At 62.7% G+C, this 27,758-nt stretch overlaps 3 protein-coding genes across 3 annotated transcripts; all 3 read left to right on the top strand.

The window, feature by feature from the left end:
- Positions 1-3,720: 3,720 nt before the first annotated feature.
- YJU2B (YJU2 splicing factor homolog B) lies at positions 3,721-11,439 on the top strand. The gene is given in 8 exon segments (XM_077173198.1): positions 3,721-3,762; positions 4,639-4,694; positions 4,831-4,891; positions 5,889-6,031; positions 8,480-8,631; positions 8,633-8,653; positions 9,733-9,871; positions 10,905-11,439. Coding segments are annotated over 7 exon segments (951 nt in total). The 5' UTR covers positions 3,721-3,762; positions 4,639-4,645; the 3' UTR covers positions 11,291-11,439.
- A 200-nt stretch (positions 11,440-11,639) lies between these two features.
- MRI1 (methylthioribose-1-phosphate isomerase 1) lies at positions 11,640-15,775 on the top strand. The gene is given in 7 exon segments (XM_077173199.1): positions 11,640-11,805; positions 11,808-11,845; positions 12,723-12,967; positions 13,572-13,744; positions 14,138-14,314; positions 14,967-15,191; positions 15,524-15,775. Coding segments are annotated over 7 exon segments (1,080 nt in total). The 5' UTR covers positions 11,640-11,714; the 3' UTR covers positions 15,655-15,775.
- A 492-nt stretch (positions 15,776-16,267) lies between these two features.
- CUNH19orf53 (chromosome unknown C19orf53 homolog) lies at positions 16,268-17,423 on the top strand. Its single transcript, XM_077173196.1, has 3 exons — positions 16,268-16,427; positions 16,647-16,702; positions 16,784-17,423. Exons 1-3 carry the CDS (start codon positions 16,337-16,339, stop codon positions 16,922-16,924), a joined length of 288 nt encoding a protein of 95 aa, XP_077029311.1. The 5' UTR covers positions 16,268-16,336; the 3' UTR covers positions 16,925-17,423.
- Positions 17,424-27,758: the final 10,335 nt, after the last annotated feature.

The raw sequence follows: 27,758 nt of genomic DNA, 5'->3' as shown, positions 1-27,758 counted from the left end.
TCACCTGGGAGGGATGGGGACAGTGGGATGGGGACACACCTGGGCACACCCGGGCACGGCTCTCCCGGGGTGTCACCATCCCTGTCCCGGTGTCCCCAAAGGCTGCCAGGTCCCCGTGTCCCCTCTGTGTCCCCATCACTGTCCCCTCTGTGTCCCCATCACTGTCCCCTCTGTGTCCCCTCTGTGTCCTCATCACTGTCCCCTCTGTGTCCCCATCACTGTCCCCTCTGTGTCCCCAGTGTCCCCCGTGGCCAGGCCAGGCCGTGCGGTGGCACACGCAGCCTTGGGGACACGGAGGTGGCACTGGGGACACGGCGGTGGCACTGGGGACCGGAGGTGGCACTGGGGACATGGTGACACTGCGATCGCAGCGGTGACACGGCGGTGGCACAGCGGTGGCTTCATTATCGCGTCCCTGTGATCAGGCGGTGTGCCACCTGCAGGGCCCGATCAGAGGCCACCGCGGTGGCACCTGCTGGGGCTGCGGGATGGTGACAGGGATGGTGACAGGGATGGGGACAGGGATGGGGACAGGGATGGGGACACTGCCACCGCCTTGGGGACACAGGGACGGGGATGGGGACACTGCCACCGCCATGGGGACAGTGATGGGGACAGGGATGGGGACACTGCCACCACCTTGGGGACACAGGGACGGGGGATGGGGACACTGCCACCGCCATGGGGACAGTGATGGGGACAGGATGGGGACACTGCCACCACCTTGGGGACACAGGGACGGGGATGGGACACTGCCACCGCCATGGGGACAGTGATGGGGACAGGGATGGGGACATTGCCACTGCCATGGGGACACAGGGACAGGGATGGGGACACTGCCACCACCTTGGGGACAGTGATGGGGACACTGCCACCGCCATAGGGACACAGGGACAGGGATGGGGACACTGCCACCACCATGGGGACAGGGATGGGGACACTGCCACCACCTTGGGGACACAGGCACAGGGATGGGGACACTGCCACCGCCTTGGGGACACAGGGACAGAGAGGGGGACACTGCCACCACCATGGGGACAGTGATGGGGACACTGCCACCACCTTGGGGACAGGGATGGGGACAGGGATGGGGACAGGGATGGGGACACTGCCACCACCTTGGGGACAGGGATGGGGACACTGCCACCCCTATGGTGACACCGTGGGGACAGGGATGGGGACACTGCCACCGCCATGGGGACACAGAGTGATGGAGAGGAGCACTCAGTTGCTATGGAATCCCGTTGCCATGGACCCCCGTTGCCATGGACCCCGTTGCCATGAGCCCCCATCATTTTGAAGCCCGTTTCTATGGAGACAGAAGCTCTGAACGCCGTTGCTATGGAGCCCACCGCCATGGGGCACCCCGTTGCTAAGGACCCCATTGCCATGCACCCCGTTGCCATGGAGCCCTCGCCGCAATGTGCCCCGTTGCCATGGAAACACGTCGCCAGAGCCCCCGTTGCCATGGCGCTGCCGTTGCCATGGCGCTGCCGTTGCTATGGGCTGCCGTTGCCATGGCGCCGCCGTTGCTATGGGCTGCCGTGAGTCACCGCTCTGCGGCGCCGCCAGGGGGCGCGAACGCTGCCGGCGGGGGGGGCGGGGCCGCGGGGAAAAGTCTCCGCCCCCTCACCGCGCCTGGGCCAATCAGCTCGAGGCGCGGGAGGGGGGAGGAAGGGGCGGAGCCTGAGGAGCGCAGCCGGAAGTGCCGGCGCGGAGCGGAGAGTGCGTGAGGGGTGGGCCCGGGACGGCTGGGAACGGAGCGGGACGGGTCGGTGACAGCCCGGTAATATCCCGGTAACAGCGCGGTACGGCTCGGTGCGGCCCGGTAACAGCGCGGTAACAGCTCGGTGCGGCCCGGTAAAGCTCGGTACGGCCCGGTAAAGCTCGGTACGGCCCGGTACGGCTCGGAACGGCCCGGTAAAGCTCGGTACGGCCCGGTTCCGTTCGGAACAGCGCGGTGACATCCCGGTAAAGCTCGGGACGGGTCGGGACGGCCCGGTAACAACGCGGTAACAGCTCGGTAAATCTCGGTTCGGCCCGGTAAAGCTCGGGACGGGTCGGGACGTATATCCCGGTAATATCCCGGTAATATCCCGGTACAGCTCGGTGCAGCCCGGTGCCGTTCGATACCGGCCCGGTACAGCTCAGGGAGCCCCGTCCGGCCCGGTTAGAGCCCGGTACCGGCCCGGTTACAGCCTGGTACAGCTCGGTACCTGTCCAGTACCGGCCTGGTAACAGCCCAGTATAAACCAGTGACCCCTGTCCCCATCCCAGTACAAACCAGTGCCCGTTATCTCTCTCCCAGTATAAACCAGTAACCCCCATCTCTCTCCCAGTATAAACCAGTGCCCATTATCCCTCTCCCAGTATAAACCAGAGTCCATTATCTCCTTCCCAGTACAAACCAGTGCCCGTTATCCCTCTCCCAGTACAAACCAGTGCCCGTTATCCCTCTCCCAGTACAAACCAGTGCCTGTTCTCTCTCTCCCAGTATAAACCAGTGCCCCTTGTCCCCATCCCAGTACAAACCAGCGCCTGTTCTCTCTCTCCCAGTACAAACCAGTGCCTGTCAACTCCTCCCAGTTGGTCCCGGTGACCTCCAGAGAGCTCAGCCATGGTGAGTGGGGGCGGGGCCAGCGCGGGGTCACACTGGGGTCACGCTGAGGTCACACTGAGGTCACACAGGGGTCACAGTCTGAGGTCATAGAGGGATCACGCAGGGGTCACAGTGAGGTCACACAGAGGTCATAGATGGGTCACAGTGAGGTCACACAGGGGTCACACGGGGGTCACACTCTGGGGTCACACAAAGGTCACACTGGGGTCATACTGAGGTCACAGAGGGGTCACAGAGGGATTGCTCTGGGGTCATAGAGGGGTCACAAAGAGGTCAAACTGTAGGGTCACAGTGGGGTCATGTTGAGGTCACACTCTGGGGTCACACCAAGGTCACACCGGGGTCACTCTGGGGTCACGCCGAGGCCACGCCCCCTGACCCCATCCCCACCTTTTCCCCCCAGGGTGAGCGCAAGGGCACCAACAAATACTACCCGCCCGACTTCGACCCTGCCAAGGTGCAATGAGGGGGCTCTGGGGGGCTTTGGGGGATTTTGGGGGGCTCTGGGGGGCTTTGAGGGGCTTTGAAGGGGCTTTGAGGGGTTTTGGGGGGGTTTTGGGGAGGTTTTGGGGGGGCTGGAGAGGCTGGGGAGAGATTTGGGGGGGGGCTTGGGGAAAGGTTTGGGGGGGCTGGGGAAGGGTTTGGGGGGGGTCCTGAGGGAGTTCTAGGGGGGTATTGGGAATTTGGGGGGGTTTTGGAAGGGGCATGGGGGTGCTGGGGAGGGATTTGGGGGTTTTGGGGGCATTTGGGGAGGGGGTTTGAAAATGGAGGTTTGGGGATCCTGGAATGGTCCCTGGTTTTGGGGGACTGAAACCCCCCTGGTTTTGGGGGACTGGAAATGTGGATTTGAGGGGGGGGGGGGGGCTGTAATTGAATTTGGGGATTTTTGGTGGGAGTTCCCAGAAGGGCGCGTGTGGATTTCATGGGGACCGTGTGGGTTGTGGGGATTTCGGGGTGCCCGTGCTGGATATTGGGGGTTCCACCTGCCCTCCTGACCCCTCCATTTTTCTCATTTTTTCCCTTTTTTTCCCATTTTTCCCCTTTTTTTTTCCCCCCAGCACGGCTCCCTGAACCGGTACCCACCACAGCCACCCCCTGCGGGAGCGCGCCCGCAAACTCTCCCAGGGCATCCTCGTCATCAGGTGGGGCTGGGACCCCCAAAAACCCTCCCTGAACCCCCCCCGAACCCCTCCTGACCCCCAAAACTCCCCCTCGTTTTTGGGTCCCCCAAAATGTCCCTGCAGATGGCAATGAAACACCCCAAAACACTCCTGAAATACCCCCAAAACACCCCCAAAATCCCCTCAAAAACACCCCAAAACTTCCCCAAAACCCCCCCCAAAAACCCCCCAAACTGCCCCAAAACTCCTCCAAAACCGCCCCAAAATTCCCCCAAAACTCCCCAAAACCCCCTGAAAACACCCCCAAAACCCCCTCAAACCCCCTCAAACCCCCCCCAATACACCCCCAAAATACCCCCAAAACTCCCCCAAAATCCCCCCAAAACACCCCCAAAACTCCCCTCAAAACACCCCCAAAATTCCCCCAAAACTCCCCAAAACCCCCCCAAAACTCCCCCAAAACACCCCAAAATTCCCCCAAAACTCCCCCAAAACCCCCCAAAACTCCCCCAAAACACCCCCAAAACACCCCAAACCCACCCTGACCCCTCAAAACCCTCCCCAAGCTCCCCCAAACCCCCCCCAAAAACCCTGAAAAAAACCCTAAAACTCCCCCTAAAAAACCCCAAAAAATCTCCAAAAATCCCCCAAATCCTTGCCCAGCCCCCCAAAAACTCCTGGACACCCCAAAACCCCCCCTGACCCCCCAAAACCCCCCCAAAACCCCTCCCCAAGCTCCCCAAAACCCCCCCAAAAACCCGAAATCCCCCCTAAAAAACCCCCAAAACCTTCCCTAAAAAACCCCAAAAATCTCCAAAATCCCCCAAATCCTTGCCCAGCCCCCCAAAAACTCCAGGACGCCCCCAAACCCCCCCTGACCCCCCAAAACCCCCCCAGGTTCGAGATGCCCTTCAACATCTGGTGCGACGGCTGCCAGAACCACATCGGCATGGGTGAGCCCCCACCCCTTTTTGGGGGGTTCTGGGGGGTTTGGGGGGTCCTAAAAGGCTTGGGGGTCTCCCCAAATCTCGGGGAGGGGTGGGGGGGCCGGTCTGAGCCCCCCAATTTTACCCCCCCCCCCCCCCTCAGGTGTCAGGTACAACGCTGAGAAGAAGAAGGTGGGGAATTATTACACCACACCTGTGTACAGGTGAGGTCTGGGGGGGATTTGGGGGGTTTGGGGGGGATTTGGGGGGCTTGGAGAGGGTTTGGGGGGCTTGGAGAGGGTTTGGGGGGCATTTGGGGGGCTTGGAGAGGGTTTGGGGGGCATTTGGGGGTGGTTTTGGGGGGGCTTGGGGGGTTTAGGGAGGGATTGGAGGAGTTTTGGGGGGGTTTTGGGGAGGTTTTAGGTGGGTTTGGGGGATTTTCGGGGGGGATTGGGGCGGTTTGAGAGGTTTAGGGGGGTTGGGGAAGGGTTTAGGGGATTTTTGGGGGGCTTGGGGGGGTTTGGGGGGTTTTAGGTGTGTTTAGGGGATTTTTGGGGGGCTTGGGGGGAGTTTGGGGAGGTTTTAGGGGTCCTGGGGGATTTTGGGGGGCTTGGGGAGGGATTTGGGGCAGTTTGGGGGGATTTGGGGCGGTTTTGGAGGGGTTTTAGGGGGCTTGGGGCAGTTGGGGATGGGTTTAGGGGATTTTTGGGGGGATTTGGGGGCGCTGGGGAGGGATTGGAGGGGTTTTGGGGAGGTTTTAGGGGGGTTTTAGGGAGGTTTTAGGGGGGTTTTGGGAGGTTTTAGGGGGGTTTTGGGGAGGTTTTAGGGGGGTTTTGGGGAGGTTTTAGGGGGGGTTTTGGGGAGGTTTCAGGGGAGTTTTGGGGAGGTTTCAGGGGGGTTTTGGAGAGGTTTTAGGGGGGTTTTGGGGAGGTTTTAGGGGGGTTTTGGGGAGGTTTTAGGGGGGTTTTAGGGGGGTTTTAAGGAGGTTTTTAGGGGGGTTTTGGGGAGGTTTCAGGGGGGTTTTGGGGAGGTTTCAGGGGGGTTTTGGGGAGGTTTTAGGGGGGTTTTGGAAGGTTTTGTTGGGGCTGGAATTGGATTTTTGGGATTTTTGAGGGCCCGGGTGGGTGCGTGTGGATTCTGGGGGCCCGGGTGGGTGCGTGTGGATTCCGGGCACCCCCCAGGGGACATTTTGGGGTCCCCCTGAGCCCGTGGCCCCCCCAGGTTCAGGATGAAGTGCCACCTGTGCGTGAATTACATCGAGCTGCAGACGGACCCCGGGAACTGCGACTACGTCATCGTCAGCGGGGCCCGGCGCAAGGAGGAGCGCTGGGAGCCCGGGGACAGCGAGCAGGTGCTGCCCTCCTGTGAGTCCCAGTACAGACCAGTATGGCCCAGTATGGACCAGTAACCCCTGACAGTCCCTGGGTACCGGTCCTGGTTGTCCCCAGTCCATCCCAGTTCATCCCAGTCCATCCCAGTCCATCCCAGTGCCCCATTCCTGGCGCTGGGAGCCCGGGGACAGCGAGCAGGTGCTGCCCTCCTGTGAGTCCAGTATGGCCCAGTATGGACCAGTATTGACCAGTAACCCCTGACAGTCCCTGGGTACCGGTCCTGGTGTCCCCAGTTCATCCCAGTCCATCCCAGTCCATCCCAGTGCCCCATTCCTGGTGCTGGGAGCCCGGGGACAGCGAGCAGGTGCTGCCCTCCTGTGAGTCCCAGTATGGCCCAGTATGGCCCAGTATAGCCCAGTAACCCCTGACAGTCCCCTGGGTACCAGTCCTGGTGTCCCCAGTTCATCCCAGTTCATCCCAGTCCATCCCAGTCCATCCCAGTGCCCCATTCCTGGCGCTGGGAGCCCGGGGACAGCGAGCAGGTGCTGCCCTCCTGTGAGTCCCAGTACAGACCAGTATGGACCAGTATGGCCCAGTAACCCCTGACAGTCCCAGCATCCCAGTCCTGCCCTGTCCCAGTGATCCCAGTCCATCCCAGTCCATCCCAGTCCCTCCCAGTCCATCCCAGTCCATCCCAGTCCATCCCAGTATCCCCAGTAATGTCGTTTCCCAGCCCCAGAGCAGCGGCAGCGCCTGGCCACGGACGCCATGTTCCGCCTGGAGCACAGAGTCACCCCCAGTGTCCCCAGTGTCCCCAATCCATCCCAGTCCATCCCAGTCCATCCCAGTCCATCCCAATCCATCCCAATCCATCCCAGTTCATCCCAGTCCCTCCCAATCCATCCAGTCCCTCCCAGTCCCTCCCAGTCCATCCCAATCCATCCCAGTCCCTCCCAGTCCCTCCCAGTCCATCCCAATCCATCCCAGTCCATCCCAGTCCCTCCCAGTCCCTCCCAATCCATCCCAGTCCCTCCAGTCCCTCCCAGTCCATCCCAATCCATCCCAATCCATCCCAGTTCATCCCAGTCCCTCCCAATCCATCCCAGTCCATCCCAGTCCCTCCCAGTCCCTCCCAATCCATCCCAGTCCATCCCAGTCCCTCCCAGTCCCTCCCAATCCATCCCAGTCCCTCCCAGTCCCTCCCAGTCCATCCCAATCCATCCCAATCCATCCCAGTCCATCCCAGTCCCTCCCAGTCCATCCCAATCCATCCCAGTCCCTCCCAGTATGCCCAGTATGGTTTCTCTCAGCCCCAGAGCAGCGGCAGCGCCTGGCCACGGACGCCATGTTCCGCCTTGAGCACGGAGCGTGTCACCCCCCAGTATCCCCAGTGTCCCCAGTCCATCCCCAGTCCCTCCCAGTCCCTCCCAGTCCCTCCCAGTCCATCCCAGTATCCCCAGTAATGTCGTTTCCCAGCCCCAGAGCAGCGGCAGCGCTCTGGCCACGGACGCCATGTTCCGCCTGGAGCACAGAGCGTGTCACCCCCAGTGTCCCCAGTGTCCCAGTGTCCCCAGTGTCCCCAGTGTCCCCAGTCCCTCCCAGTCCATCCCAATCCATCCCAGTCCCTCCCAGTCCATCCCAATCCATCCCAGTGTCCCCAGTATGGTTTCTCTCAGCCCCAGAGCAGCGGCAGCGCCTGGCCACGGACGCCATGTTCCGCCTGGAGCATGGAGCGTGTCACCCCCCAGTCCCTCCCAGTCCCTCCCAGTCCCTCCCAGTCCCATCCCAGTCCATCCCAATCCATCCCAGTCCATCCCAGTTCATCCCAGTCCATCCCAGTCCATCCCAGTTCATCCCAGTCCATCCCAGTCCATCCCAGTTCATCCAGTCCCTCCCAGTCCATCCCAGTCCATCCCAGTCCATCCAGTATCCCCAGTAATGTCATTTCTCAGCCCCAGAGCAGCGGCAGCGCCTGGCCACGGACGCCATGTTCCGCCTGGAGCACGGAGCGTGTCACCCCCCGGTGTCCCCAGTGTCCCCAATCCATCCCAGTCCATCCCAGTCCCTCCCAGTCCCTCCCAGTATGCCCAGTATGGTTTCTCTCAGCCCCAGAGCAGCGGCAGCGCCTGGCCACGGACGCCATGTTCCGCCTGGAGCACGGAGCGTGTCACCCCCAGTGTCCCCAGTGTCCCCAGTGTTCCAGTCCCTCCCAGTCCATCCCAGTCCCATCCCAGTCCCTCCCAGTCCCTCCCAGTCCCTCCCAGTCCATCCCAGTCCCTCCCAGTATCCCCAGTAATGTCATTTCTCAGCCCCAGAGCAGCGGCAGCGCCTGGCCACGGACGCCATGTTCCGCCTGGAGCACGGAGCGTGTCACCCCCAGTGTCCCAGTGTCCCCAGTGTCCCCAATCCATCCCAATCCATCCCAGTCCCTCCCAGTCCATCCCAGTCCATCCCAGTATCCCCAGTAATGTCGTTTCTCAGCCCCAGAGCAGCGGCAGCGCCTGGCCACGGACGCCATGTTCCGCCTGGAGCACGGCGTTTCGGACCGGGGGGTCCTGGAGCGCGTCACCCCCACCCTGACGCGGCTGCAGGAGGCCCAGAGCGCCTGGAAGGACGACTTCGGCCTCAACAGCCCGCCTCAGGAGGAGGTTCCGGGTCAGTGGGAACCCCAAAATACCCTAAAAACCCCCGGAAACACCTCCCCGGGATTCCCTCAAACACCCCCCTAAATCCCCTAAAAAACCTCCCCAAAATTCCCTAAAAAACCTCCACAAAATTCCCTAAAAAACCCCCCTAAATCCCCTAAAAAACCTCCCCAAAAATCCCTAAAAAACCTCCCCAAAATTCCCTAAAAAACCCCTCTAAATCCCCTACAAAAAACCCTTAAATGCCCTAAAAAAACTCCCCAAAATTCCCTAAAAAACCCCTCTAAATCCCCTACAAAAAACCCTTAAATGCCTAAAAAAACCTCCCCAAAATTCCCTACAAAAACTCCCCAAAATTCCCTAAAAAACCCCCCTAAACCCCCTAAAAACTTCCTATAAATCACCTCCTAAAGGCCCTAAAAAACCTTCCCTAAATCCCCTAAATATTGCCTAAAAACCTCCCCTAAATCACCTAAAAATCCCCTAAACCCCCCCCAATAAAACCCCATAAACCCCTAAGAAAACCCTCCCAAAAAACCCCAAAAAATCCCAAGAAAACCCTCCCAAAAAAAACCCCAAAAAATGCTAAGAACCCCCAAAAAACCCCATAAACCCCTAAGAAAACCCCCCAAAAAAACCCCAAAAAATCCCAAGAAAACCCCTCCAAAAAACCCCATAAACCCCCAAGAAAACCCCTCCAAAAAACCAAAAAATCCCAAGAAACCCCCCCCCAAAAAAAAAACCCAAAAAATCCAAGAAAACCCCCCTAAAAACCCCAAGAAAACCCTCCCAAAAAACTCCAAAAAATCCCAAGAAAACCTCCCCCCAAAAAAACCCCAAAAAATCCCAAGAAACCCCCAAAAAAAAACCCCAAAAATTCCCAAGAAAACCTCCCCCAAAAACCCCTAAAAAATCCCAAGAAAACCCCCTTAAAAATCCCGGGAAAACCCTCCCAAAAAAAACCCCAAAAATCCAAAAAAACCCCCAAAAAATCCCAAAAAAACCCCCAAAAAACCCCCAAAAATCCGAAAATAACCCCAAAAAAACCCCAAAAAAACCCTCCCAGCCCTATTTCTCCCCCCGGCCCAGGAGGAGAAGAAGACGCTGAAGGAGGAGGAGGAGGAGGCGGCGGCGCTGGCGAGGAAGGCCGGGCTCAGCATCCCCCTGCTCCGCGAGGAAGAGGAGGATCGGCGGCTGGCGGCGCTGCTGAGCCTGCGCGCCCCCGACTGTGAGCGGGGGGTTTGGGGGCATTTAGAGGAGTTTTGGGGTCCCAGGTGGGGATTTGGGGGGCGCCCCGGGGGGATTTGGGGGCGTCCCGGGGGGATTTGGGGTCCCAGGTGGGGATTTGGGGCACCCGGGGGGATTTGGGGGCGCCCCGAGGGGGATTTGGGGCATTTAGAGGAGTTTTGGAGTCCCAGGTGAGGCTTTGGGGGATTTGAGGGGGATTTAGAGGAGTTTTGGGGTCCCAGGTGGGGATTTGGGGGCTCCCCGGGGGGATTTGGGTTCCCAGGTGTGGATTTAGAGGGGATTTGGAGGGATTTGAGGGGGACTTAGAGGAGGTTTTGGGGTCCAGGTGGGGATCTGGGGAATTTGGGGGCGCCCGGGGGGATTTGGGGGCATTTAGAGGAGTTTTGGGGTCCCAGGTGTGGATTTAGAGGGGATTGGAGGGATTTGAGGGGGACTTAGAGGAGTTTTTGGGGGTCCCAGGTGAGGCTTTGGGGGGATTTGAGGGGGATTTAGAGGAGTTTTGGGGGTCCCAGCTGGGGATTTGGGGGGATTTCGGGGAGTTTTGGGGGTCCCAGGTGGGGGATTTGGGGGGATTTGGGTGGGATATGGGGAGGTTTGGAGGGGATTTGGGCTCCCCATTTTGGGGTCTCCATTTCGGGGTCTCCATTTAGAGTCCCCATTTCGGGGTCCCCATTTCGGGGTCACCATTTCGGGGTCCCCATTTCGGGGTCCCATTTCGGGGTCTCCATTTTGGGGTCAGAATTTTAGGGTCAGATTTTTGGGTCCCCCATTTAGGGTCTCCATTTGGGGGTCCCCATTTAGAGTCCCCATTTCAGGGTCTCCATTTCGGTTTGTCCCCATTTCGGGGTCCCCACTTTGGGGTCTCCATTTCGGTGTCCCCACTTTGGAGTCCCCATTTCGGGGTCTCCATTCGGGGTCTCCATTTCGGGGTCTCCATTTCGGGGTCCCCATTTTGGGGGTCTCCATTTTGGGGTCTCCATTTCGGGGTTCCCATTCCCGCCCCCTCCCCGCAGCCTACGAGCAGCGGCAGCGCCTGAAGCGCTCCGAGATCTCCCAGCGCTCCTGGTTCGGACCCGGCACCTCCCGGACCCCTCCCCAAAAATTGGGGCTGGGGGCGTCACGGACACCCCCGGGACCCCCCGCGACCCCCGCCGGGCTCGGCATCGTGCGGAGGGGGGGGACGACACACCCGGGACCCCGGGACCCTCCCCAAAATGGGGAAAACCCCCCCCAAATTGGGGGAACCCCCCAGGACCCCCCCGGTGCCGCCCCCCGGGACCCCCCCCAGGCTACGGGAACCCCCCGGGACCCCCCCCAAACTGCGGGGACCCCCCCCGGGGACCCCCCCGCCCCATCTTTGGTCGCCGATTATTCCGACTCCGGTTCCGAGAGCCCCTGAGGGGGGGAGGCCGGGACCCCCCAAAACTGGGAGGGGTGGGGGGGTTTGGTTTGGGGAGGGGTCTCCGAGCCCCCTGCCCCCCCGAGGCCCCCCCTGCCGTTTATTGTAATTTATCCCCCCAAAATAATTAAAATGAAAATTTAAAAATTGCCGCGGATTTCCGTGATTTAGCGCGGTGGGGGCGGGGGCTTCTCTGAGGGGCGGGGCTTCCATGAGGGGAGCAGCTTCCCTGAGGGGGCGGGGGTTGCTGGGGGCGGGGCTTCCCTGAGGGGCGCGGCTTCCCTGAGGGGCGGAGTTTCCCTGAGGGGGCGGTGCCTGCTGGGGGCGGGGTTTCCCGCGGGGGCGGGGCTCCCGGAAGGGGCGGGGCTTTGCCGCCGTTTCTGTCGCGTGTCCTGTCGCGGTTTGTGTCGCGGGCTCTGTCGCGATGGCGCTGGAGTCGCTCCGCTACCGCCGCGGTTCCCTGGAGGTTCTGAACCAGCGGCTGCTGCCGGGGCAGCTCCGCTACGAGCGGGTGGGGGCGTGGAGCGGGCCTGGGGCGCCATCCGCGACATGGAGGTGAGGGGAGACCCCCCCCCCAAATACCCCCGAGACCCCTCACATACCCCCTGACCCCCCCAATGCCCCCTGAGACCCCCACCCCAATCCTGACACCCCCACCCCTTATTTGGGGGACCCCCAAATCCATTTTTCGGGGGGGGGTCTCAGGGTGGTTCTGTGCCCCCTCCCCGGTTTTTGGGGGGTCTCAGTGGCTTTTCTGTGCCCCCCGAGTTTTAGGGACCCCAAACCCATTTTGGGGACCCCAAACCCATTTTGGGGCCGGGGTACAGGGGCTGCTCTGTGCCCCCTCCCTGGCTTTTGAGGTTTTGGGATTTCGAGGACCCTAAAACCCATTTTAAGGACCCCAAACCCATTTTGGGGAGGGATCTCAGGGGTTTTTCTGTGCCCCCTCCCCAGCTTTTGGGGTTTTAGGGACCCCAAACCCATTTTGGGGGCCGGGATACAGGGGTTGCTCTGTGCCCCCTCCCTGGCTTTTGAGGTTTTGGGATTTCGACGACCCCAAACCCATTTTGGGGGGATCTCAGGGGTTTTTCTGTGCCCCCTCCCCAGCTTTTGAGGTTTTGGGGTTTTGGGGACCCCAAACCCATTTTGGGGAGGGGTCTCAGTGCTATTTCCGTGCCCCCCACGTACGGGGGGCTCCGGCCATTGCCCTGCTGGGCTGCCTCAGTGTTTTAGGGACCCCAAACCCATTTTGGGGCCGGGGTACAGGGGTTGCTCTGTGCTCCCTCCCCGGGTTTTAGGGACCCCAAACCCATTTTGGGGAGAAATCTCAGGGGTTTTTCTGTGCCCCCTCCCCAGCTTTTGAGGTTTTGGGGTTTTAGGGACCCCAAACCCATTTTGGGGAGGGGTCTCAGGTGCATATTCCCCCCCCCAGGTGCGGGGGGCCCCGGCCATTGCCCTGCTGGGCTGCCTCAGCCTGGCCGTGGAGCTGGCGGGGGGCGCGGGCCCCCAGGAGGATTTGGGGGCGCTCGAGGCGTTCGTGGGGCAGAGGTTGGGGTTCCTGCTCAGCGCCCGCCCCACGGCCGCCAACCTGGGCAGGGAGGCCCAGAGGCTGCGGGGGTGGCTCCGCAAAAAGGTGGAGGAGACCCCCGGGGTGACCCCCCAGGAGCTGCGGGAGAGGTAACGGGGCTGGGGCTGGGGGGGCTTGGGGTTCCAGGAGGGGATTTGGGGTTCCAGGAGGGGATTTGGGAGGGTTTGGGGTGGATTTGGGGTTCCAGGAGGGATTTGGGGGCATTTGGGAGGGTTTGGGGTGGATTTGGGGTGACCAGGTGGGGATTTGGAACGGGTTTGGGGTCAGGATTTTGGGGTGAATTTCGGCTGGATTTGGGGCCGATTTTAGGATAGATTTGGTGTGGATTTTGGGGTAGAGTTTGGGCTGGATTTGGGGTGGATTTTGGGGTAGATTTGGGATGAATTTGGGGCAGATTTTAAGATAGATTTGGGGTGAATTTTGGGGAGATTTTGGGGTCACCACCCCCATTTTCCCCCCAGCATCATCGAGTCCATCGAGGGGCTGCTGGGCTGGGTTTGGGATCAGGATTTTGGGGTAGATTTGGGGCAGATTTTAGGATAGATTTGGGCTGGATTTGGGGCAGATTTTAGGATAGATTTGGGCTGGATTTTCGGGTAGATTTTGGGCTGGATTTGGGGTGAATTTTGGGGCAGATTTTGGGCTGGATTTGGTGCGATTCTGGTGCTTTCACCCCCGTTTTTCCCCCCCCAGCATCATCGAGTACATCGAGGGGCTGCTGGCCAAGGACCGGCGCGACAATCGCAGCATCGGCGCCCACGGGGCCAAGCACATCCTGGGCGGGGTCCCGGGGGGCGGCCCCGTCACCCTCCTGACCCACTGCAACACCGGGACCCTCGCCACGGCCGGCTACGGCACCGCCCTGGGTACTGGGAGGGACTGGGATGGACTGGGAGGGACTGGGAGGGTAATGGGGGGGACTGGGGGGCACTGGGAGGGACTGGGAGGGTAATGGGGGGGACTGGGAGGGACTGGGGGGCACTGGGAGGGGAGTGGGGCGGAGTGGGGAGCAATGGGAGGGACTGGGGGGCACTGGGGGCATAATGGGGGGTACTGGAGAGGAACAGGGAGGGAACTGGGGGGCACTGGGAGATTCTGGGGGTCACTGGAGGGCACCGGGGAGGGACTGGGGGGGAGCACTGGGGAGGAACTGGGGGGCACTGGAAGGGAACTGGGACATTCTGGGGGGGCTCCCTGACCCCTTTTTTCCCCTGGGGCTTTTCGTGGGGTCCCTGAGTGTCCCCCCCATGTCCCCCCAGGGGTGGTGCGGGCCCTGCACGAGCGGGGGTCTCTGTCCCGCGTGTTCTGCACCGAGACCCGGCCCTTCCACCAGGGCTCGCGGCTCTCGGCGCTGGAGCTGCGGCACGACGGGATCCCTGTCACGATAATCGCCGACAGCGCCGCCGCCGCCGCCATGCGGGAGCACGGCGTGCATGGTACAGGGGAGGGGACAGAGGGACGGGGAGGGGACAGAGGGACACGGGGAGGGGACAGGGGGACACAGAGTGGGAGGGGACACGGAGGATGGGGGGGACAGGATGGGGACATGGGGTGGGGACACAGAGCAGAATGGGGACAAGGAAAAGGGACACAGAGTGGGGACAATACAAAACAGGGTGAGGGGACACAGGGGGGACATGGGGTGGGGACAGTGGGGGAACAAGGAAAATGGACATGGGATGGGGACACAGAATGGGGTGGGGACAAAGAGGAGGGACACAGGGTGGGGACAGGATGGGGACACAGAGCAGAATGGGGACAGGAAAAAGGGACACAGGATGGGGACACAGTGTGGGGACACATGGTGGGTCAAGATGGGGACACAGAATGGGATGGGAACAAGGAAAAGGGACACAGTGGGTGACAGGGTGGGGACAAGGAGGAGGGACATGGGATGGATGACAGGACGAGGACACAGAACAGGGTGAGGGGGACATGAGGTGGGGACACAGAATGGGATGGGGACAAGGAAAAGGGGCCACGGGCTGGTGACAGGTGACCTGGGAGAGGACGGGCACAAAGCCGAGGGCACAGGGATGGGACCTGGGGGCCCACAGGTGACACAGCCCCCCCTGTTCCCCCCCCCAGCCGTGGTGGTGGGCGCCGACCGCGTGGCTGCCAATGGTGACGTGGCCAACAAGATCGGGACGTTCCAGCTGGCGCTGGCCGCGCGCCACCTGCGCATCCCCTTCTACGTGGCCGCCCCCAGCAGCAGCTGCGACCCCACGCTGGCCTCGGGACGCCTGATCCCCATCGAGGAGCGCCCGGGCACCGAGCTCACCCAGCTCGGGGGCGTCCTCCTGGCTGAGCCCGGTGGGTGTGAGGGGCGGGAGGGGGGCCTGGGGCATGGGAGGGGGCACAGAGACATCCCCGAGGGGTTCTGTGGGTCTGGAGGGGGCTCAGAGGGGTCCTGGTGGGTCTGGGGGGGTCTTGGTGGGTCTGGGGGTGCTCTCAGAGGGGTCCTGGTGGGTCTGGGGGTGCTCTCGGGGGGGTTTTAGGGGTCCCAGTGGGTCTGGGGTGTTCTTGGGGGATCCCAAGGGTCTCATAGAGGGTTGCTGTGTAGGGTTTGGGGTTCACTGATGGGTTGGGGTCGCTGCCAGAGCCCCCCCTGACCCCCATGTACCCCCCCTCCATTCCTGGGGCAGAGGTGGACGTGTGGAACCCGGCGTTTGACGTCACGCCGCACGAGCTGATCACGGGGGGCATCATCACCGAGTGGGGGGTGTTCCCCCCCTCGCAGCTCTGCCGGGAGCTGGCGGAGCGCGGGGAGCAATGACAGCTTCCGCCTCGGTGCATCCCGGCAGCCTCTGCGGCAACAGCGCCTCGGTGTATCCCGGCGTGCCCCGCGAGAAATCCCGGCAGCATTTGCGGCAATAAAGCCCCGGTATATCCCGGCAGCGTTTGCGTCATTATGGCCTCGATAAATCCCGACACCCTTTGCAGAAATTCCGCCCCGATAAATCCCGACACCCTTTTGCAGCAATTACCCGGTATATCCCAGCAGCCTTTGCGGCATTTCCGCCCCGGTATATCCCGACAGCCTTTGCGTCAACGATGCCCCGGTATATCCCGACGCACTTTGCGGCATTTCCGCCTCGGTATATCCCAGCACCCCTTGCGGTATTTCCGCCCCGGTATATCCCGGCACCCCTTGCGGACATTTCCGCCCCGGTATATCCCGATACCCTTTGCGGCAAAACCGCCTCGATAAATCCCGGCATTCTTTGCGACAGTATTGCCCCGGTATATCCCAGCACGCCTTGCGGCATTTCCGCCCCGGTATATCCCGATAGACCTCGCGGCATTTCCGCCTCGGTATATCCCGACACCTTTTGCAGTAATGCCCCGGTATATCCCAGAATCCCTTGCGGCAGCAATGCCCCTCTATATCCCGACATCCCTTGCGGAAATTCCGCCCCCGTATATCCCAGCATGCCCCGCGCTCCCTCACGGCCGCCATGGCGCAGGGCTGCCCCAAGGCCGCGGCCAAGCGCCCTAAAGCGGCGGCGGCAGCGGCGGCCCGGAGCAATCGGGGCCCACGGAAAGGAGGTGCGGAGGCTCCCAAGGCCCGGGGAACGCGGCCGAGGCCGGTCCGGGGGTTCTTCCGCGGATCCCCGAGTGAGGGCGGGACCAGGCCTCAGGCCTTGGGGCTGTGAGGGAGGCCCCGGTTGGGCGGGGGGGTCCCGGTGGAGCCCTGGGGGGGTCTCCGGTGCCCTCCTGAGGGGTCTCAGCTCTCCGGGGGTCTCACGGCAGCCTCGCTCCCCACAGGCCGCACCATCGCCCCCAAGAAGCTCCGCGTGATCCAGCAGCAGAAGCTGAAGAAGGTGAGGAGGGGTCCCTGAAGGGGCTGGGGCGGGGGGGGTCTCGCCGTGCCCCCCCTCACCCCTTCCCCGATGTTCTGGCAGCGCTTGGAGGTCGGGATCCGGATGCGGATCGAGCAGGAGACCGTGCAGCGAGCGCAGGGAGCGCTGCCCAAGAAGCTGGCGCTGGTCACGGCACCCAAGGCCGGCAAGGACAAGGACAGAGGCAAGAAGGGCCGCGGCTGAAACCTTCAAAATCCCGGGGAACGAACCCTGAACCCCCCTTCGTGAGCTTGGCGAGGATCTGGAGAAATCCAGACTGAGAACAGCCCCAAAAACCCGGGGAACGAGCCCTGAACCCCCCCAAAAACCCCAGGAACGACCCTGAATCCCCCCTTGCTGAACTCCACAAGAGTCTGGGGGAGTCTGGGCTGAGAACAACCCCAAAATCCCCAGGGAATGACCCCTGAACCCCCCAAAATCCCCAGGGAACGACCCCTGAAACCCTCTCTGTGAGTTGTGCAAGGATTTGGGGGACTCCTGGCTGAGAACAACCCCTGAACCCGCCCTCAGTGAGCTCCACAAGGGTCTGGGGGAGTCTGGGCTGTTCTCAGCCCCCCAAAACCCCCAGGAACAACCCCTGACCCCCCCCTCCTTGAGCCCCCCCAGGATTTGGGGGTGTCCAGGCTGTTCTCAGCCCGCCAATAAATAATAAAAGAGATTTTTTATATCCTGCCCAACCCTACGGGGCCGTGTTTGATTTATTTGGGTCGCAAAAGGGATTGGGGAGCTCCTGGAGGGGATGTTTGGGGAGGGGGGAGTGAATATTGGGGGGGTCCTGAGGGTGTCCCGAGGGTCTCTGGGTCCCCAAGGGGGTCCCGCTGTCCCCCATTGGGGGGGTCCCGGTGTCTTCAGGGGGTCCTGTGGGTCCTTGAGAGGCTCCTGGGAAGGGTCTCAGTATCTTTGGGGAGGTCTCGGGGGTCCCGATGGGTCTGGGGGTGCTCTCAGAGGGGTCTCAATGCATTCCTGGGGGTCTCAGTGGGTCTGGGGGTGCTCTCAGAGGGTTCTTGGGAGGGTTCCCGATAGGTCTGGGGGGGTCTCGGGGGGTTCCCGGGGGTTTTGGGGCGCTCCCGGTGGGTCTGGGGATGCCCTCGGTGCATTCCCGGGGGTCTCGGGGGTTCCCGGGGGGTTTGGGGCCTTCCCGCCCCTCTCCCGTTTTTCGCCGCTTCCCCAACTTTATGAATGAACCCCAAGCCCCGCCCCTTCCATTGGCTCCGCCCTCACCCCACTCTGATTGGCCACCCGCTCTTTGACTGACAGCTCGCCGCGCCCCGCGCTGATTGACAGCAGAGGAAACAGCGCCAACCAATAGGAGCGCAGCGAGGGCGTGGCCACTCCTTAAAGGCACCGCGCCCTTTTTTTTGGGGCGGGGCAAATCCACGTGTGGCACCTCCCCTCCCCCCACCATGGGTGTGGCCGCTTCGAGGGCGTGGCCAAGATGCGAAACCACGCCCCCAATGACGTCAGGGAAATTCCCTGGAATCGGCGCCGCCGGGTTTATTTTGGGAAACAAACAGGGAACGGTTGGGGGAGGGGCTGCGCGCCGAACCCTCCCCTCCCCCTCCGGGGGCCTCTCGTGGGGCGGGGCCCCCCCCGGACCCCCCCAAAAATCCTCCCGTGACTCACCCGGAGCCGCCGGGGCTCGCCCGGCACCGGGAAAGGGGGGGGGAGAGGGAAAAACAGCGAAATCCCCCCCCGAAAAAACTCCAAAAACTCCAAATTCCCGCCAAAAAAAACCGGGATCCCCCCTCCCCCCCAAAAAACTCAAATTCCCCCCCAAAAAACCCCGATCCCCCCCCCCAAAAAAAACCCAAAACTCCAAATTCCTCCCAAAAAAACCCCCAAAAACTCAAAATTCCCCCCAAAAAAAACCTGGACCCCCCACAAAAAAACCCCAAAAGCTCCAAATTCCCCCCCAAAAAACCCTGGACCCCCCAACAAAAAAAAAAACAAAAACTCCAAATTCCCCGCAAAAATCCCCAGATCCTCCCCAAAAAAAACCCAAATTCCCCCCCAAAAACTTCAAATTCCCCCTAAAAAAAACCCAAATTCCCACCAAAACCCAAATTCCCCCCCAAAACCTCAAATTCCCTCAAAAAAAATCCAAATTTCCCCTAAAAAACCCCAAATTTCCCCCAAAAACTTTAAATTCCCCCCAAAAAACCCTGGCTCCCCCCCTCATTTTTGGGGTTTTTGGGGCCCGGGTGAGCTCAGGCATTGACAGAAGGAATTTTTGGGGAGGGGTCTTTATTTGAGGGGGGCCGGGGGGGTCTCCTGGGGAATTGGGGACCCCCGGGGGGGTTTTTGGGGTGCGGGGGCCCGACCCCTGTTCCTGCTGAACTGAGCCAGTTTATGCAAAGCAACTGCAAATCAGCTCAGCGGGCACCGGGGGCGGCGCCCGGGGGCGCCCGGGGGTCCCACGAACCGGGGAGGGGTCCCCAAAACTGGGGAGGGGTCCCCAAAACCGGGGAGGGGTCCCACAAACAGGGGAGGGGTCCCCCAAACAGGGGAGGGGTCCCCAAGGTGTGGGCAGGGGTCCCGTGATTCCCTCCTCCCGCTGCACTCTGAATTTTGGGGTGAAATTCAAGGTTTTTAGGGCGATCCTGGAGCTCTAAGGGGTTTTTTTTTGGGGGGGGATTGGGGGGGGGGTCTAAAATTTTAATTTTAATTTTTTTCTGTGATTCCATCATGTCGTGACACTCTGAATTTTTGGGGTGAAATTCAAGGTTTTTAGGGCTGATCCCGCAGCTCTAAGCGGGTTTTGTGGCAGGGCCGCCTCAAATTTTAATTAATCTTAAATTTTTGTTATTTTGGGGAAGGGTCCCACAAAGTGTGTGTGGTGAGGGGGTTCCTGTGATTCCCTCATCCCGCTGCACTCTGAATTTTGGGGTGAAACTCAAGGTTTTTAGGGCTAATCCCGCAGCTCTAAGCGGGGTTTTTTTTTGTGGTGGGGCCGCCTAAAATTTTAATTAATTTTAAATTTTTGGGTCCCACAAAACGTGGAGGGGGGGGGGGTCCTGTGTGTGTTCCCATCGTGTCGTGACGCTCTGAATTTTCGGGCTGAAATTCAAGGTTTTTAGGGCGATCCTGGAGCTCTAAGCGAGGTTTTTTTGGTTTTTTTTTCCGCCGGGGGCGGTTAAAATTGAAAAATTCGAATTTTTTGTTGTTGCTGTTGTTATTTTGGGGAGGGGTCGTCCCTCAACGCGGGTAAAAGGGGGCGGGGGGCGGAACTTAGCCACTGTGAACACGGCGCTGCTGGACTCTGTTCACAGGTGGGCTAAGCCCTGCCCCCCAAACACCCCAAAAACACCCCAAAAAAACCCAAAATAAAAAAAAATAACCCAAAAATCGCCCCCCTCCCCAAAATCAAAGAAACCGACCCGGAAGTGCCCCTCCCCGGGCAGGCGGTGGGGGCTGGGGCCCGTTGGAAATCCCTGGCAATGTGATTTTGGGCTGAAAAGGTAAAAAATCCCAAAGCCAGGAACCCCGGCGGGCGGCAGCGGGGTGGGGGGGGGAGGGGGGGGCGCCCCCCGCCCATGGTGGGGGAGGGGCGGTGGGGGGAGGGGTCGGGGACCCTCCCCCCCCCTCTCAAGGTGAGGGTCCCGGGGCTCCCGCGGTGGCGTCCGAGCGAGGGGGGGGCACCTGTGGGGGAAAAGGGGAGAAATGAGGGGGGGTCTCACCTGGAGGGGTCCAGGTGTGTGTGGGGAGGGGTCTCCAGGTGTTTTTTGGGGGTCTCCAGGTGGTTTGGGGGGGTCTCCAGGTGGGTTTTAGGGGGGTCTTCAGGTGGGTTTTGGGGGTCTTCAGGTGGTTTGGGGGGGTCTCCAGGTGTTTTTTGGGGGGTCTTCAGGTGGTTTGGGGGTCTCCAGGTGGGTTTCAGGTGTTTTGGGGGATCCAGGAGGGGGATTCAGGTGTTTTTGGGGGGGTCTCCAGGTGTTTTTGGGGGGTCTCCAGGTGTTTTTGGGGGGTCTTCAGGTGTTTCTGGGGGTCTCCAGGTGGGTTTCAGGTGTTTTTGGGGGGCATCCAAGGGGGTCTTCAGGTGGTTTGGGGGTGCTCCAGGTGTTTTTGGGGGGTCTTGAGGTGGTTTTGGGGGTCTCCAGGTGGGTTTCAGGTGTTTTTGGGGGGGGTACAGGGGGGTCTCCAGGTGGTTTTGGGGGGTCCGGGGGGGGTTTCAGGTGTTTTTGGGGAGATCCAGGTGTTCTGGGGGGGGTCTCCAGGTGTTTTTGGGGGGGTCCAGGGGGGTCTCCAGCTGTTTTTGGGTGGTTTCAGGTCATTTTGGGGGGGGTCTCCAGCTGTTTCTGGGGAGTCCAGGGGGGTCTTCAGAGGTTTTTGGGGGGGATCCAGGGGGGTTTCATGAGGTTTTTTTGGGGTTCCAGGGGGGTCTCCAGGTGGTTTTGTGGGGGTTCCAGGTGTTTTGGGGGGCGTCTCCAGCTGTTTGGGGGGGGCTCTCCAGGTGTTCTGGAGGATCTCCAGGTCAGCTCCAGCTGTTTCTGGGGGGTCCAAGGGGGTCTCCAGGTGGTTCTGGGGGTCCAGGGGGCGTTCCAGGAATTTTGGGGGGATCCAGGGGGATCTCCAGGTGGTTTTGGGGGGTGGTCCGGGGGGGGTGTTCAGGTGTTTTTGGGTGGTTTCAGGTCATTTTGGGGGTCTCCAGGTGTATTTAGGGGTCCCAGAGGGGGTTTCAGGTGTTTTGGGGGTGATCCAGGGGGGTCTCCAGGTGTTTTTTTGGGGGTCTCCAGGTGGTTTTTGGGGATCTCTGGGTGGTTTTTTTGGGGGTCTCCGGGTGTTTTTGGGGGATCTCCAGGTGGTTTTTGGGGATCTCCAGGTGTTTTTTGGGGGATCTCCAGGTGTTTTTTGGGGATCTCCGGGTGTTTTTTGGGGGTCTCCGGGTGTTTTTTGGGGGTCTCCGGGTGTTTTTTGGGGGTGTCCAGGGGGGTGCCGGGCTGGGGGAGCCAATGTGGAGATGGGATGGGGACACAGAGGGGACACTGAGGGGACACAGAGGGGACACTGAGGGGACACTGAGGGGACACTGAGGGGACGCTGGCACCGGGACAGGACCGGGACAGGGTTTGGGGACACCGCACGGTGACAAAGTTGGGGACACAAAACCGGGGCGGGTTCGAGGCCACCACAGCGGGACACGGCTCTGGTGGCTGTCCCCAAGCCCAGCCCCGTCCCGTGCCACGTCCCCAGCGTCCCCTCGCTGTCCCCTCGCTGTCCCCTCGCTGTCCCAGCCCCTCCGGGACCCCCTGGATGTCGCCGAGGTGTCGCGACCCCCGTGTCCCCCCCGCCCGCCCCCGGTGTCCCCTCGGTGCCACCCCCGCTTGTCCCCCCCCAGCCGTGCCCGGTGGCCTCTCCGGTTGTCCCCGATGTCCCCGGGGCTCTGCAGGCGCCATGTGCGACCCACGAGGCCCCGCCCTGTCGTGACATCAGCGTCGTCACGACAACGGGGCGACTTCAAAGGGAATCGGGTGGAACCGGCCCAAAAAATGGGGGGTAAACAGCGGCGGCGGCACCGGGGGCGGCGGGGGGGGGTCCGGGGGGGTTTGAGGGGCGCCCCCACCCCATCTCCACACCGGGGGGGTCGCGACTATCGCGACAGTCAGCGGTGTCGCCGGTACCGGAGGTGGCGGCAGCGCCACGAGGCCGGGAGGGGTCCGGGGAGGGGTCCCGGGATTTGGACCCCCCCCTCCCCCCCGCTAAATTTTGGGGTGTTCCCCTCTGGTTTATTATTTTTGGGGGGGTGCCGGTTTTTGGGGGCCCCTCCCGGGTTTTTGGGGGCCCCTCCCGGGTTTTTGGGGGCCCCTCCCCGGTTTTTGGGGGCCCCTCCCGGTGCCCCCCCCGGCGCCAGGGCGGTGCCGGTTCGGCCGCCCCGACCGGCTCCGGCTCCCGCGGCCCCGGGCGGGGGCGGCACCGGGCGGGGAATGGGGGGGGCTCTGGGGGGGGTGCCCGGTGCCAAAATTCCCAAATTTCCCGAATTTCCCAAATAATTCCCACCCTCGGCCCCGAAACGGGAGTGGGGAAAAGGGAAAAAGCAGCGGCGCCGCCCGGAATGCGGGAATTTGGGGGACGGGGGGGGGTCCCGGGGGGTTTTGGGGGTCCCATGGGGGGGTTGGGGGGGGCTCGGAGTGTTGGGGGTCCCAGGGACAAAGGGGTGGGGGGGGGGTGTTGTGGTTTTTTGGGGGGGTCCCAAGGATGGGTCTGGGGGCTCCGGTGTTGAGGGGGGGGTCCCAACACCGGCCCCGAGGGGGTTTGGGGGTGTCCAGGCCCCGGGATGGGGGGGGCCTGTGGGGTTTTGGGGGTCCCACAACGGGAGGGGGCTGAGATTTGGGGGGGTCACGCCAGGTGAGACCCGGACCCCCCAAACTGGGGGGGGCTCCGTGGATTTGGGGGTCCGGGCGAGGGGGGGGGGGGGGTCCTGAAATTTGGGGTTCCAGAGTAGGAGGGGGGCGGGGGGGGGGTCTGCAGGGTTTTGGGGGTCCCAGACCGGGAGGGTTAAAGGGGGGGGGGGGTCTCATGGCGGGTTTGGGGTGCCTGGAATTTTGGGAATTTTGGGGTCCCCAAACTGGAGCGGCTCCCTGAGTTTGGGGGTCCGGACGAGGGGGGTGGGTTTGAAGTTTGGGGTGCCGGGATGGGGTAGGGGGCGATCTCTGGGGGTTTGGGGGCTCAGGCCGGGTTTGCGCTGGGGGTATCCGGAATTTTTGGGGGTTCCCAAACTCCCTGAGTTTGGGGATCCGGACCGGGGGTGGGTTTGAAATTTGGGGTTCCGGGATGGGATGGGGGGAGATCTATGGAGGGGTTTGGGGCCGGGTGGGGGTGTCTGGGGTTTAGGGGTTCCCAAACTCCCTGAGTTTTTTTGGGGGGGTCGGTTTGAATTTTGGGGTTCCGCGGTGAGGTTGGGGTTGATCTCTGGGGTTTGGGGCTCTCGTGCTTGGGGGGTCTCGGGAATTTTTGGGGTTCCCAGGCCCGGGGCGGCTCCGGCGTCGCTCGGGCCAAGCGGGGGCGGGGGCGGGAAGGGGCGGCCCCGTCCGCGCCCGTCGGCGCCGGGGGGGAAAGGATGAATCACCCGCCCGGCGCCACCGCCCCCCCGGTCCGTGCCCCCCCTTCTGCTCGCCACCAGCACCACCGAGCCAGCGAAACCCCCCGAAAATAAACCCCAAAAAAAAACCCACAACACCCGAACCCACCACCCCCGAGCTCTCCGGTAGCCTCGGGCCGTCGATGGCAGCGGCGGCAGCCCCGGGGGAACGCGCAGCGCTCCCGGTGGGATCTGGCGGGACCCCGCGGGCCCTTCCCGCCACGCCGGGCACGAGGCCACGGCCCCGGCCCCGCTCTCCCGCCGCCCCGGAACCTTCCAGGGGCTTCCCCCGTTACTCACCGGCACCGGGCGGGGGTCCCGGGGGTGGTGGGTGGTGAAGGGGAAGGGGGGGGACTCCCGGTGGTGGGGCTGATGATGATGATGATGATGATGATGATGGTGGTGGTGGTGGTGGGGAGGGGTCCCGGTCATGGGGGGGCTCCCGGGGGCTCCCCCAAGTCTCTGAGTTTTACTCCAAGAAGGGAAACGCTTTTAAACGCTTCGCTCCGCCCCGGGAGAGACGAGGCCGCGGCGGCGGCGGAGCGGGGGGGGAACGGGAAGGGAGGGGAGGGGGGGGGTGGATGGAGGAGGGACCGGGTTTGGTTCCGCCCGCCCCGGGACCGCCCCGGGACCGCCCCGGGAGAGCGCGGACCCCTCCCGGTAACCCCGAATGGGCGGGCGGCGGAGGGAGCTCCGCACGGAACCGAACGGCACCGAATGGCACCGAACGGCACCGAACGGAGCCGAATGGAACCGAATGGAGCCGAACGGAACCGAACGGAACCGAACGGAGCCGAATGGCACCGAATGGCACCGAATGGTACCAAACGGCGCCGAACGGAACCGAACGGAGCCGAACGGAACCGAATGGAGCCGAACGGAACCGAATGGCACCGAACGGAGCCGAATGGCACCGAACGGAGCCGAGGAAGAGGCGGCGGAGCCGGGATGGAGAGGGGGGAGAAGGAGCCTCGTGCCCCATAGAAATGGGGGTCAGTGCCCCATGGAAATGTGGGGTCCGTGCCCCATAGAAAGGGGGATCAGTGCCCCATGTGCCCCATAGAAATGGGGGTCAATGCCCCATAGAAAGGGGGATCAGTGCCCCATGTGCCCCATAGAAAGGGGACTTTGTGTGCCCCATAGAAAGGGGGGTCAGTGCCCCATGGAAATGTGGGGTCCGTGCCCCATAGAAAGGGGGATCAGTGCCCCTTGTGCCCCATAAAAAGGGGACTTTGTGTGCCCCATAGAAATGGGGGTCAGTGCCCCATGGTGAGGGGGATCCGTGCCCCATAGGGAGGGGGATTCGTGCCCCATGTGCCCCATAGAAAGGGGCATCAGTGCCCCATAGAAAGGGGACTTCGTGCCCCATAGAGAGGGGGTTTTGTGCCCCAGAGAAAGGGGGTTCGGTGCCCCATGGCAAGGGGGATCCGTGCCCCATAGAAAGAGGGATCAGTGCCCAATAAAAAGGGGAATCAGTGCCCCATGGGGAGGGGGCTTCGTGCCCCATAGAAAGGGGGATCTGTGCCCCACAGAGAGCGGGTTCAGTGCCCCACAGCAAGCGGGTTCCCTGCCCCATGGCACACCCCACACCGAGCACCTCCCGTGCCCCACAGCCGGGACACCCCCCGGCCATGCCCATGTACCCCATGTGCCCCACGGCCGGGTCCGGGGGGGCCCGGGGGGGGGCCCGGGGAGGGCCCTGTGGGGCCCGGGGGGGGGGCTGGGGGTCACCATGGCGATGCTGCACACACAGACATTAAACAGAGTTTTTATATCGGAAGTAGCGAAACCACAACGCGTCAGCGCTGCCGCGGCGCCAGCCCTGCCCCACACCCAGCCCTGCCCCACACCCCATGGCCCTGCCCCATGGCCCTGCCCTATAGCCCTGCCCTATAGCCAGCCCTGGCACACGCCCCCCACCCCATAGACTGCCCCAGTGCCCCCCAGCACCTCCCCAGTGCCCCCCAGCACCTCCCCAGTCCCCCCCAGTGCCCCCCAGGCCCTTCCCGGTCCCGCCCCACATCTGGCAGCTGTTGCACATCTGGCACCGCCCCCGCCTCCCCCCCCACCTTTGCCAGCTGCTAATTTTAAACACGGGACCCCCCCCCCCCCCCGATCCCCCCCGGGTCGGGCACTGGGGGGCACTGGGAGGGATTGGGGGGCACTGGGAGGGATTGGGGGGGCACTGGGAGGGACTGGGGGGGCACTGGGAAGGATGGGGGGGCACTGGGAGGGACTGGGGGGCACTGGGAGGGATTGGGGGGCACTGGGAAGGATTGGGGGGCACTGGGAAGGATTGGGGGGGCACTGGGAGGAACTGGGGGGCCCGGGGGGGTGGGGGGGGGCATGCAATGCTGCCCCCATGGCACTGCCAGCACCTGGGGCACACCTGTGCCCACCTGTGCCCACCTGTGCCCACCCACCCAAACCCACGGCAGGGCCACGGTGGCCGCCTCAGGTCCCTGCCAGCCCCACAGCGGCGGTGGCAGCGCCAGGGCCGTGGGTCACAGGTGGCCAGGGTGGCCATGCTGTGCCTCATGGTGGCCCTGGCTGTGCCCGGGGTGGCCCTGGTGGGCTCGGAGGTGGCCCCATGGTGGCCCTGGTGGCCCTGTGGTGGCTCTGGTGGCCCCTTGGTGTCCTTGGTGGCCCCGTGGGCTCGGCAATGGCCTCGTGGGCTCAGTGTGAATCCCGTGGAAGCCCAGGGGATCAGGAGGTGCCCGTGGTGGCCCTGATGGCCCCATGGTGGCCCTGGTAGCCCCGTGGTGTCCTTGGTGGCCCCATGGGCTCGGAGGTGGCCCCAGGGGATCAGGAGGTGCCCGTGGTGGCCCTGGTGTCCCCATGGGCTTGGCAATGGCCCCGTGGTGGTCCCGGTGTCCCTGTGGGCTCGGAGGTGGCCCCAGGGGATCAGGAGGTGCCCGTGGTGGCCCCGGTGTCCCCGTGGGCTCGGCGATGTCCCCGTGGTGTCCCCGTGGGCTCGGCCATGCCCTTTCTAGGCAATGGCAGCGGCCCGGGCAGCGCCCACGCGCCGGCGGCGCATTCCGAGCGCCTGAGTCACCCCGGGAGGAGCGGCCCGAGCGGCCCCGGCGGCGGCGGCGGCGGCGGAGGGGCCCAAACGGCGCGGCGGGAACGGCACGGAACGGGACGGAACGGAACGGAATGGAACGGGATGGGACGGAATGGAATGGAACGGAATGGAATGGAATGGAATGGAATGGAATGGAATGGAATGGAACGGAATGGAATGGAATGGAATGGAATGGCAGGGATCCCTGTCACAGCACGGCATGGCAGGGCACTGACAGGGGTGACACTGGCACAGAACAGCATGGCACAGCATGGCATGGCACAGCATGGCAGGGGTGACACCAGAGTAGAACAGGGCACAGCAGGGCACTGACAGGGGTGACACTGGCACAGAACAGCACGGCACGGCATGGCACTGACACGGGTGACACCAGCATGGCAGGGCACTGGCAGGGGTGTCACAGAACAGAACAGCACAGAATGGCACAGCACGGCATGGCACTGACAGGGATGTCACCAGAATGGCACAGCATGGCACGGCACGGCATGGCAGGGCCCAGCAGGGCAGAGCAAGGCGGTGACATGGGTGACACTGGCACAGCACAGCACAGCATGGCATGGCAGTGACACAGGTGACACTGGTGTGGACCAGCACAGCACGGCACGGCGTGGCAGGGCCCAGCAGGGCAGGGCAAGGCGGTGACACAGGTGACACTGGCACAGCAGGGCATGGCACTGACAGGGGGGACACTGGTGTGGCAGTGACACGGGTGACACCAGTGTGGAACAGGGCACAGCATGGCAGTGACACGGGTGACACTGGCACGGAACAGCACGGCACAGCATGGCAGTGACATGGGTGTCCCTGGCATGGCAGTGACACGGGTGACACTGGCACGGAACAGCACGGCACAGCATGGC

This window comes from Agelaius phoeniceus, unplaced genomic scaffold (assembly GCF_051311805.1).
Source record: "Agelaius phoeniceus isolate bAgePho1 unplaced genomic scaffold, bAgePho1.hap1 Scaffold_376, whole genome shotgun sequence".
NCBI lineage: Eukaryota > Metazoa > Chordata > Aves > Passeriformes > Icteridae > Agelaius > Agelaius phoeniceus.
Note: the sequence above shows the minus strand (reverse complement) of the source record. Positions and strands in the feature narration are given on the sequence as shown.